Source organism: Condylostylus longicornis, unplaced genomic scaffold (assembly GCF_029603195.1).
Source record: "Condylostylus longicornis isolate FDR11 unplaced genomic scaffold, ASM2960319v2 ptg000135l, whole genome shotgun sequence".
Lineage (NCBI taxonomy): Eukaryota > Metazoa > Arthropoda > Insecta > Diptera > Dolichopodidae > Condylostylus > Condylostylus longicornis.
The window spans coordinates 4,756,539-4,770,102 of NW_026578103.1; the positions used below are offsets into that span (position 1 = coordinate 4,756,539).

The 13,564-nt window shown below is 22.1% G+C and overlaps 1 protein-coding gene across 3 annotated transcripts in view; it reads right to left on the minus strand.

Annotated features, from left to right (window-relative positions):
* Positions 1 to 9,388, minus strand: part of LOC129615484 (dedicator of cytokinesis protein 9) — an 80,367-nt gene extending 70,979 nt beyond the window's left edge. For all 3 annotated transcript variants that reach the window (XM_055530731.1, XM_055530730.1, XM_055530732.1), the window contains exons 1-2: positions 8,781 to 9,388; positions 8,581 to 8,654 (exon numbers count right to left, since the gene is read on the minus strand). In XM_055530731.1, the coding sequence (XP_055386706.1) occupies positions 8,581 to 8,654; positions 8,781 to 8,805 (99 nt within the window). In that variant the 5' untranslated portion in view covers positions 8,806 to 9,388. The remainder of the gene's footprint in view (positions 1 to 8,580; positions 8,655 to 8,780) is intronic.
* Between the last annotated feature and the right edge of the window lie 4,176 nt (positions 9,389 to 13,564).

A 13,564-nucleotide genomic window follows, 5' to 3' on the forward strand; every position in this document is an offset into this window, starting at 1 on the left:
TATGTGATACTATAAGCATTCATTTTAACTGATTATATTTATAAATAAATACAGAATTTCTCACAAACTTTAATAAAAGATTTACCTTATAACTTCATATATTCTTTGCAGACCAAAACATTAACGAAACTCGTATAAGTTTATAAATTTTTATACTTACTCATAGGGTGTTTAATGCAAAAAGGGTGATCTGATAAGTATGTGTGTATAATATATGTTGTAATACATAAATAAATAAAAAATGATAGAATATATAATGTTCTTAGATTAATATGTTCCATTTAAATAAAAGAGTGCAGCTTATAATTAAAGAAGGGTACCTTTTCATACAGAAAATCTATTACATGCAGAAAATATTAATATAACTTAATTGTCAGGTATTTCGACATCTAGGACGCAACTCTAATTAAATTTCAATCTGTTCAATCTCATAAGTAAAGAAAATTATAGAATTACAGAATTCAAATTTCTGAATTTGGCGAGAAAAATAAGCTTTGCTACAGAAATTTAAGTTGCCCCACAAAATATTTACAGTTGATGTTTTAAAACTGAAAGATAATTCGAATACTTTATTTGTGCTTATGTGCATATAATTAAATGAAACACTCTGTACTTTTATTTGCAAAGTAAATTTTGCTTTCAGAAAAAAAAAATTGTTTTTTGTTATCGAAAAATTTGTTATACTTATAGGAAAAATATAATAGAAACAGAAAATTTTTAATTTTCTAAAAATAACATTATACAAAGTATTTTTTTTTTATTTTTTGTTTTATTTAAAAATGTTTATAATAATCGGATTTATGAAATTTTTTTATAGGTTTTTAAATTTCTAAAAATATTTTAAATGAATTTTCATTTAATTATTTTCCAGAAAACTTATGAAAACACAACCATTTAGTTTTATTTCCTTTGTTTAGTAATTTTTTTTGTAAATCAGATAAGTCAAGCATTTTCGCACCAACTCTTTTAAAATAATGCTATGAATTTCTCATATCTCATGGTTGCTTCACATAGTATGGAAATTCGCATGCTAGAAATAAAGGTATTAGTTTAAAAATGGTAAACTTAAAATATTTAACAATTAAGCATTAAAAGATTTTTCACAAATTAAAACTAATTATAATTGGAATTTATACTTTTGCAAATGTGTGAACTTGCACTTTATATAAAATTTATGCTTGAAAATATACTGGGTATAATGGAATTCTACAAAAAACTTAATAGTTACTTAAAATAACTTAAATAAGAAATTTAAGTTACTTAATACTAATTTTTTATTTAATTTTTTTTTAACATTTCTTTCATAATACACAAAATATGTACGCGCATTCAAATATTTTTTAGTCTATCTGGTTGAAACGAAATCAGCTTTAACTGCAATAGTTCGTTTTTTTGAACCTTATAAATTAGGTAGAATTCATAAAATATTGGATTACACAATTCCGTTATGTAACAATTTAGTCTAATTAAGAAACTTGTATTTAAACTAAATTCAACAAAGAATGCTCTAAATATAAGAAAAATTTATCATTTAATACGTTGTCATATGTTTGTACATACATAAATGACATACTAGAATTCTAGAACTGTTTTCATTGCAGAATTAACATTTTGTGTAAGAATAGAAATAAGAATTAAAATTCGAATTACCATGTTACAACACAGACACTGGAAGGATTAAGCGTATTTAAATTAGAATTACTTCATAACTTTCCATTTGTTTCTTTTTACCTTATCAAAAACTTTAATAATTGATTGCATTGCTGTTTTGTAGCATAGCTATACGACTATGCCACTTGTACCTTATTAAAGGACGCGTTAATATAAATCTCTGATTATGAAAACTGTTACAAGTAAAAAAGTACATGAAAAATTAATGATTGTACTAACAAGATGTTTAACAACAATAAGATGTTTAACATACGAACTTCCTCTATTACGTTTCTTTGAAGTTGTTTATGGAATCCTACTACTTAAACTAAAATTTGCAAAAAAACACTTACATAATATAATGATTAAAAATGGGAGAAGTAAGTTTTTATATAACATGTATACTTATTGACACATTTTTGATGTTTGCAAATATATATATATACGAAAGTATATATATATATAAGAATATGAATATATTTAATAATGATAAGATAAAATAAAAATAAGGTCAAATCTATTATTGTACTGATTTTTTATATTTCTGCCTTTTTTAAATTTTTAACTGCAGATAGAAAAAGTGCCTTTTTGTTTTTTTTTCTTAAAATCTTAAGAATTTTATTTTAATTTTGCAAAAAAAAAAGATACAAAAATAAAATTCTTTTGTTAATAAAGTTGCCAATCTATTGAAACAGAAACAAAATTTTAAAACGGTAGTTATAAAACACTCATTTTTTTAAATTTATAATAAAATTTTTAAAATTCTTAAATTAACACTGAAAAAAATTATTTTGAATATTAAAACTAGCATCCAATTTTTTTGTAAGAGAAAGTATTTCTTCTTCTGTATTCTTACTGTATCTTGACCAACAATTAAGTAATATTGTTCTAATTTTCATAAAAATTCTTTAGAATTAAAGCAAAATTAAAAATATTAAAAATTTCAAAAAAATATTTGAAATTACTTTTGCAAATTAAAAAAAAATAAAATACAAAAAGTTTTAATTTTAAATAATGAAAGTGTTTAGAAAGTTTGCATATACTTCGAATATTAAGCAAATATTATTTTTAATAATTTCCAACAGATGGCCGAATAGATTCTCTGAAGCCCGAACTACCGTCATTTCAAGTTTAAATTACTTATAAGTAATTTGTAATTGATTGCTACGTAGAAAAAATTAATTTTTTATCTCAATGAGCAATCATGTTGATTGCCTAATGTATTCGTTTTCATTGAATTTTTAATTATTTTTTTTTTAATTTTTCAAGAGTTTGTTCATGAAATATAATATAATAAAATAACCAAAATATTTCAAAATTATATATTTAAAATTATTGCTTACGAATAACACAAATTTCTTTATTTACTTAAAATACTTATAGTAAATTTTAAAATAACATGCCTAATTTGTTGAATTTGTGTTTCCTTTAATAAAAATTATACAAAGCATTAATTGAGTAAATACAATTAAGTAGTTACTTATAATAAATTACAAGTAAATTTTTTACATTCATTATAATTTTCTTAAATTAAGTAGAAAATAAAAGTAAACATTCCTTTATTATTTCACATGCATAAGTCATTTGCAGCCTAGAATTTCATTCGAATATTATATCAAACAAATAAAGTATTCTTATATTCTTATGTTACTAAAATTAATTATCACACAAATTCACAACGAAACAATATGTATTACACGTACTCGTAAATTTTAAGTAAGTATGAGATTCAAACAACTACTTATTTTCAACTCCCATAGAAAAATTTAAAAATCCAATGTGATAATCCTACATCCCTAAGAAATCCTAACCAAAAAATAAGTTTTAAAGTTACTCTCTTATTATTAACACTTTATATTAGAAGATTAAAAGATCTATTTCACATGCACTTTTTAAATTCGTCTCCTTATAATTTAAAAAAAAAAAAAGATTTGGCTTTGTTTTTGAACATTACTTTTGCTATAAAAACAAATTAAAGTGAATGAATCTCATTCAATTATTTGAATGAAACGCAATTATTATAAAATTTGATCTACTTACGTAATAACTTTTCTGAAATTTTTAAAATTTTTTATTTACTTCTCCAATATTTACATCCATTTTACTTGTTTACTAATTCAAATATTTTTATACATATACGCACATAACACATAAATCAACAGATCTATTAATGTAATTCTCTTTTTAGAATTTTAAAAATATTTTTCCTATATTTCCAAATACTAGATTAATAAATAAGTAAATAATATTATGTTGTTTCTAATAAATTTTGAATTAAGTACAAGGAAAATTTTTCTAATTTTGGAAAACTGGAATTTCAAAAAAAAAAAAAAAGGCAATACTTTTCCTCCCTGATCTCTTTATTGTTAGACGGTCCAAAAAAAATTGTAATTCAACAAATTAATCTTAAGAAATAAAAATAAAATAGAAAACATTTTGTTGTTTCTTTAAGAATATTGCCAAACTTTTGTATATATATACATACTTACTATAATAAACATATTAAAAATAATATTTTAAATTAGAAGAATAACCTAAATGCCCATAAATTTTCTATGTTTTTGGAATTTTATTCGAAAAAAAGATTTTTTTCTTGGTTCATAAAACAACAAGAAAATTTTTTTGTTTTATTTACAAAATTTTTATTGGTTACAAACTTTAAAAATGTAAAAAATAAGAAGAATAAATGTAAACATACTTTACCAATAGATTTTATCACTGTCTAAAAAAATCTTAAATTAATTTTATATTATTAAGTATATTAGATATCGTTTAGTTTAAATATATAAGTATATATATTTACAATATACAAGCAATTACGGTAAAGGGCTATAATTCGGTCTTAATGCAGTTTTTTTTAATAACTTCTTAAAAAATCTAGATTATGTGCAAATAAAAATAAAATATCTTTTTAAATATATTTTTTATATTTTAGTTGATCAGTCGAGAGTCTCTTTGACAATATTGGGTAACGTAACAATTTAAAACTAAGTACTTATCAACAATTTAATTACAGTTAATTTCATTCATACAAGAACTTATACATAAGTGAATTGACTTATTTAAAGTAATCAAAGATTGAAACGATATTAAATTTTTAATTATTGTGGACCATCAATAATTCAATGAAAAATCTTTTTCATTGAAGCATTGATTGCTGCAACTTCATTTAAAATTTATGAACCCTTTTTCAATATTTTTCGCAAAATAAATGCGATTATGTCAAAGCTTAACATAAAAAATAAATTGGGGTATAATTTTTATTATTTTATACATTTTTTGCCAATTTTTCACAAATAATTAAAAATTTAAGACCGTTTAAGATTCATTCACTTGACGGATCCGTATTAAAACGTGTTATTTCTTCCTAATTGAACAATTACATACTATAAGAAATTAAGTATATTTTAAAATATTAGAAAAACAAAAATAAAATCACAATTACTTACTTAAACCACAACAAATTATTACTATAAACATGAAACCTTAAAACAAATTGTTATTACAAACGTGAACCATTACGCACTGCAAATAATTCGTGTTCGTAATTATTCTCCATAAATTTATAAGTATACCTTTTTTATGGACCAAATTAGATGCACTAACAGAACTGAAAAAGGAACACGTAAACTTTTGACGGACCGAGTTAGATACTTCATACTAAATGATCATAAAATTGATCATTTTAACTAAAATTTTGTTTAAAATCAATCCAAGCCAAACTAATAATTAAGAAAAAGTCATTATGTATTAATGTACACCTATAGAAAATAGGTCCAAATTATAGCCGTTTACCTTATATAGAAAACTTATATACATACTTATAAGTATATACAAAATAGAACAAAAAACAAAAACAAAACTTAAGAGAATTTAAATTTTTGGTTCCTCTCAGCATGAAGACGGTAAACATTTTGTTTTATTTTCTTTTTCTTTTCTTTTAAATTTTTTATATTTTCACTATCTTCATATATTGGAATTTGAAAATTTTTTGTGTTACCGCCAAGATTTTTGGCAATTTACCAATTGCGGTATTGAAAATGAACATGTTTATATTTTTTTTATTACTATACCTAAGTATATGGTATACTTAATGTAGAAGATTATTAGCAGTCACATTTTACGTAATAAAATATGTATACAAGATCAATTCAAACCTTATTACGAATTTCTATATACTTAATACTTAAATACGAGTATGGATATTTTAAATATTTACATTTATGTATTTTCATATGTACAACATAAAAAAATGTAAATAAATAAATTTAATCAAAATATTAATGCCCTTAAATGGTTTCCATATTTACTCATTTAAAATTTAATAAAGATAATTTTGTTCTGACCTTATTTCCTAAAATTGGCATGAGGTAATTTTTTAAAATGATGTAAACTATAAGTATATAGAAAATTCTGTTATTTAATGATAGAGATAAGGAAATAATTTGTTATTTAATAAAAAAATTTTATGTTTTTTTTATTTATTTGAATATTTTGTACAATTCAATGCTAGTTTTATTAAGCATAAACGGTATACTCTTAAGTATAGTTAAGATAACGTTACATTATGCGTGGATTGTGTTATTATACTTCATATGTTATAATAAACGAAGTACAATTCCTAATTTATAATTCACTTGGGGAGTTTATTTATTCGCATGTAGATAAAAATTTAATGTTGAAAATAAATAATATTTTGTACTTACATAAATGAAATTGTATAGAAAATTTGTGAAATTTCTTTTAATTTCAATTTAATAAAAAAACTAAAATTTAATGTGAATTACGAATTTGGAGCTTAACGGGTAAGATACTGTGTTAGCATTAGATAAGTACTTTTTCCAATTTAATATTTTTTAAGATAATTTTTGCAATAATAATGAGCCTATTTTATATTTCAGTTAAGTATAATTAAATTATGTTAATAATATTAATATATTATTATTATTATTTTATACGTACTTATGGAAAGCTGAAATTTCCACAAATTTATAAATGGAAGCAGTATATGTACGGAACAAATTGCAACTAGCTTCGTACATACTTAAGTAAGTATATAGAACAAATATCAATGTATGTAGCTGCGAATACAAAATAATACTAATTATTTACAACTGAAAAATTGTAATTATATTTTATTAGCTATAAAACATTGATTTGTTGTAATACATTATTAAATTTTCTTTTTCATTAAAATATTTAAAAATATCACTTTATAAATTTATGTGTTTTGAATACAATCTATATTTCGGATGGTTGCGTTAGTTCTACAAGACCAAAAGTTAAGAGAACTTTATTGATACAATTTTTAATATATTATAGAAAAAATAAATAAACAAATAAGATGACTTTATGGGATTTTTAATTCTATGAATAGTTGATCAGTCATACAGACCTAAAATTCTTATCCTCTTACATAGTACATATTATGTAAGTACATATACCGACAGATAAAAGACTTAAAAACAAATTGTTCTCATTTGAAATTAAATTTCCCTTGAATTTAGTGCCAATCTAATAAATTAATCTTAAGTTTAACATAATATGTTACTGTTTACCCAACAAACTCTGACAACACTCATTTTCAAATTCCTATTTCAAATTTTGGGTTATGATTAAATTTATGTTAATATTTCAGCAAGTAGATACCTTCTTATGTACACAGGTACAAATTGGTTGAATAAATTCTAATGCCGCAGACTAATCGAACTCCTAATTATAATTATAATTCGAATCAAAAATTGATTAAGAAAAAAAAAGGTTCATAATAAAATTAGAAAAAATTATAGAATATCATAAATAAAATATATACTTAAGAAAGGAAAACCAAAATTAAAATAAAAAAGAAACTGAAATCACCTTCAGAAAGCGAATTTTTCTCTTTTCATTTTTTTTTGTTTTTATTTAAAGATTTTTATCTAGAATTCTACAGCATCAAAATATTTTTCTTTGTTTTTATTTTCACGTTCTTGTATATAAAATTTCTATATATAAATGAGTAACAGTATATATGTAAATAATAAACATTGAAATCCCTGCAATATCAGCCTGGTAGGTACTTGCTTAGCTGGTATAAAAATTTGGTATTTTTAATAAATGACCTTGACTTTTAACAACTACATACGTAAACATAAATTGCATTGGAATTGTTACATTGAATATTTTTTTATAGTTAATATAGAAAAGAAAATACATAAAGTAAATACACAAAAATATTATATAACCATAATGAATAAATCTATTACCGCTTATATACTTTACATATTCTATTTATGTAAGAGTCGTGATAAATCAATAACAACACATGATGCTGCAAAAAATTCATTAGATACAAAAATAGAATTTTTACTTTATATTTATGAAATTTCATTCTTGTTTTTATGTAAGAAAATATTTATTCAAATAAGAACATTAAGTTTTATTGAGATTTTCCACATTTCACTTACTACAATTAAATATTAAATTGTGATCAGAGTTAAGAAAATCATTGAGAATACAATAAACGCACATTAATTTTGATATTATGTTGGGAAAAATCTGTTTACATGTGTTATACTTGGGTGTATCACAATTGTAATGTTTTTTTTTTTTTGTTATAAGTACTTAAGTAAATTTAGCCGGAAAAATTTGTACCTATGTACCACTTACATATAATATGTATGTATTTATATGTATAGAGCAATTTTGTTTCAATTAGATAAACGTATCCGCCTACATACAGAATCTTTTAATCAATAAATAAAAAATATTTTGCGGTATGAAATAAATATGTATGTGTGTATACACAAAAAAAAACATTTTCAAGTGCTTACTTTTATCTTTCAGCTCTTTTATAAATAATATTAAAGGAAAAATATAATCAGAACAATAAATATTAATTAAACAATATTGTGCTTATAATTTAAAAAGAAATATGAGAATAAAACTTACAAGAACAGCACTTTCACGAACTACTTGTGAAACAGTTTCACGTAATTGAGCCGCCATACCCGGCTTTATAAGGCCTAAAAATAATGAAAAATACGTTTTAATTTATTTTTTCTATTTTCTTTGCTAAGATAGATAATTGATCAAACAAATAAAAATTAGGTTTATATAAATGTGTGTTTGTAGTACAAAATTTTTGTTACCTCTTGTAAATTTCCTTTCAGTCATTTTCCTGTATTATAAACACTTTTTTTTTAATCCAATAAATTCATTCGGGAAATGCAATTATAATTTTTAAATTTTTTACTTTTTTTCTTTATATAAATACCAAATTTCTTTTATTTTTTATATAAATCATCAATTTTTTGGCATTTTATTTATTTTTCACTTAAAAATACTATTTGTAATAAATTTTTTCCTTTAATTTTTTTTTCATCTTGCATCAAAAATTCTTTGACAACACACAACTAAAGATTCTCCTTTATCAATGAACAGAAGAACATGTAAACCACTTTATTACTTCAAAATAAACCAAAGGAAAAAAAACTTATTTTTAAAAAATTAAATTTTACATTTTTATTGAAACAATTTTCAATTTCTTTTCACAATTTTGACACAATAAAAGAACAAAAAACACAAATTCCATAAAGAATTTTTTTGTTTCTTTTAAAAAATTTTCTTTTTCTTTATTTTTTTGCTGAAATTTTCACTTTTTTTTTATTTGAAGCGCGTTTAAAGTTATTTACTAACAATACAGTTCACAATCTTCTCATTGACTGGTTTTGGAAAAAAAAATTTTATTTCGGTTCGGTTTCTGTCAGGTTTGTTTTTTACTTTTTGTGAATAAAAATAAATTTAAAGTTTGTTTGATTGTTTTGGATGAATCATTTTTGATTTGTATAAAAGCAATATGTGACATTGACAGTCGTCAAAAATGAAATACAATGTAGCCAACATATAAGTTTGGAAATGTTAGTACTAAGAATATGGAAGCGTTTAAAAAAAAATTAAATTTTTTTTTTACTTCAATGGCAGCATTCATAAAATGAAAGTTGTAAAAAAAATTATTTAAAAATTTGACGTTTTTTCAAAATTTTAATAAGTATCAAAATGTTCCACTGTAGTATTATTTTATAAATTTCTTGAAGTTTAATATTTTCTTAAAGTTTAAAGAAGAAATTGTAAAATTTAGTTTAATAATTATTTTTTTTGTATTCAAATAAAATTCACATGTTTTGTAAATATTATTAAACTTAACGCAGTAAAAAGCGATTTAAATTTAATTCCTACATATTTCAATTTCACTTAAAACGCTGTATCGAAAGTAAAACTCTTTGATATATTTCAAATAGACGTATAAAAAACAATGTTTTATAACTATGTATGTATCTTTATTATACTGCAAAATAAAATGCATATTATGTTGACAGCTTAGTAATATAAAAATTTCAGTTGAATAGGATTATTTGAAGAATAGGAGAATTGAGCTTTTACTTGACGTTTTCTGCTAAATATTTCTTTTGTTTTTTAATTTTTAAATTTTAAAAATAATACTTATGTATGTAAAGAGGCTGCTTGTATATATTAATTTTATACAATCAGTTTGAAAAATTTCATCAGTAAAAATGTCAATCAAACTATAACCTAAAAAAAGTAATTGCATTAAAATAACACTAGTTTATGAATGTAGTTTCAGTTTTTCATATTAATTTATAAATTGGATGTTTTAAACTAAAATTACAACTTTTGAAGAAATAACCTTATGCAAAGGTTTGTCTTTCTTTTGTCTTTAAGACTTGTACAAGAAAAATAATTCGAACAAAAATATGTTTTTATATATGCATGTATATATGTACATGTATGGACAAATTTATTTTAGGAAATTTTACCATAAACGAAACAATAATTAACAATATAATTTTTTTTCAGGATTTTTAAAGTAATTCTTTTGTATATCTTTCAACTGTTGTGTTCAACAGGACTAAAAGTTTGTATGTAATCTCCATGCGCTTGATATATGTAATTATGCATATACATATATTTAAATATACCATTATTTTTCTTAAAAACTTTTATGGAATTGAAAACTTTCCAATCACAAATAAAAATTCTTTTGAAAATAGAAACGAAAATTAAAACATTCATAATTCAAAATTTCCTCATATATGTAAATACACTTTCCTCGTAAGTTTAATAATTTATGTTTATGTATGTATAAACAAAATACAAAATATGAACTTAGATACATGATAATTTCTTTCTTACATTCTTATAATAACTTTGCTTATTCGAGATATTCATAAAAAATTTTTTCTAAGAAAAAACAATTTTAGCATCTGGAAAATTTTCTTTTAAAAAGTAATGAAATTCCATAATGAATCAATACTCTTTGCATGGTTTTTAACAAAATAGTTTTTCATATTTATATTTTATATACACGTAAACATCACATAGATTTATGAGTTGTATATTTTGTAAATATTATTAGCAATTATTGTAGATACATACTTTATGTACATACTCATTCGTATATCTACACAGTACGTTATGTCACTTATACATAATACGTGTATCCCCACCATGTTCTTTTAAATCTTTTATTTTATTTTACAGTTGTTAAAAATTTTGTGCATTATTTTGACAATTTTTACTTTTTTATTACATTCCGCAATTAATGCATTTTAAATTTTGTGACAATGATATACTTTGACAAAATGAGTGACAAAACTTGTATTCCGAAAAAAATTTTTAACTTTTTTCCTCAAACTTTACGTCTATATATAATGGTAAAGTTCTTAATTCAATTTGTTTACGAGAAAAAAATGCAAAAACGTGCTAAAACACATTTTTTTCTTATAAAATAATAATAGTTTTACGTCATATAAAATATACTTAGATTTTCTGTCTATTTTACAAGTGACGTGAAAATATTATGAAAATTCTCAAACGCACGTCTATGCAAAAGAAGAAAAGAATAAAAAGAGAATATTGTTTTATTTTATTTTGCATTTTGCTCTTAATGTATTAAATTTGTGCAATAAATTGATTTAGTTCTAATTAAACTTGAGGTATAGAAAAGAAAATTGTAAATATATACATACATATGTACTTGCTTGTACTTGTATGGCACATATTGCATATTTATCGGAATTTTTCTTTGAATTTTGCAAAAATACATGTAAATCCTGACATTGCAATAATATACAGCCTCAGACACTTTGATTAGAACAATTTGTAAATACAAAAGGCCATTTGAAAATATTACTTTTGCAATAGGAAACAATATTCTATATTAATTCTAAAGACAATACAGCAAAATGATTAAGCTACAAATATAAACAGCTCTCTTCAAAAAAACTTCACAGAAACAGAGTCTGAAACGTAGATTTGTTAAAGGTCTAATCTTAAGCTTCTAAACTATTGGTCAAAAATTATATGTGGTTTTTTATGATAATATATGGATTCGAAATTCAGGAGAATAATATTGAATCTCAAAAATTTTGTATTAAACAGAATTTTGCAGTTGTCATACACTTTTTTTTAGTATTGCGCAAGGAATAAATTGAATCCGCATACTTACATCTTTATAGTGCCCTAATCACGAGAATAATCACGATATTCTTATATTTATATATATATTCAAAAATAAATTTGATGTAAATAAAATTTAAATCAGGATGCATCCGTTTTCTTCATGGGAAAATTCACAATTAGAATACGAAAGATAATAGTTGGTCAAACTACTTTTAAGATTCAAAAAATAAATTTGCTTTATATATGCACATGGTTTCGACTGCAATTCCTTCAAGGACAAATTTCTTTTGAAAAACATAATACTTTATAATATATCGAGAATCGATTCTAATAATCGTGAAATGTTGCATTAGGTAAATGCAAATTACAATTCTAAATATGTATATACCATTAATTCCATAGGAAATGAAAGCTTCCGATGCTTCCGCCGGATTTGAATATTACTTGCCTTCTGGGAGTGTATTGAACAATTACTCCAGGTAATGGAATTATATTTTTATATGGAAAATTAATTTTCTAATATTAATTTTTTAATTGATAAACCTAGTTTTTACTTTTGTCTAATAAAATTTCCAAACGAAACTGAATTTCATTTACCAATTCGGACCAATTGTTATATATGCCGCCGAAATGAACGATTGTTATATCTATACAATTGTATATATTATACATAAATATTGTTGAATGCTTATTTTTAATATTCTTTCCAAACTTTAAATATTCAGGTGCCTACATAATTTATATACACCTTATAGTATAAATATTTTTAGTATATTTTAACAATTTAAATACATTTGTACAAATACAATATAAAATATTAATTAAAATAATATATTTTTTTAGGAAAATTTCGATCGTAAAAACGAAAATAAACATGTACATAAGTGAAATACATATACACATATATATGAGGGACCATCCTAACTCCTATAAGATTTTCTATTGTATTTGCAGCTAATATAAGATTATTTATTATAATTTTATAATTTTTGGCAACAAATTGTTTATTTTATAAGAGATGAAATTTAAAAATACACGTTGGGTTTCAATTTTTTTCTTTTTATATTTTTTCCTTTTTACTGCACGAAATTCTAAAAATATAATATGAATGTATGTATGTATACATATGCATATATAATTATAATGTACTTTCATTTCCATATGTCAAGGGGAGCCGAAATACATACGGAACGTGGCGTAAACTATAATATATTATTATTTTTGTTTGAATATTATACAATATTATTTATTTTATATTTGTACATATACATACATATATAAAAAAGAATAGGAGGGAATAGAAATGAAAAATAAAACGACAAAAAAAGAAAAAAAAGTAGACGATTTTTATTTCAAGTACAATCACATTATATACAATATCATTTATATACCTCTTATATTATAAAATTAAAAATAACAACATTGAAACTAAAAATGAAATGTGACCATATCC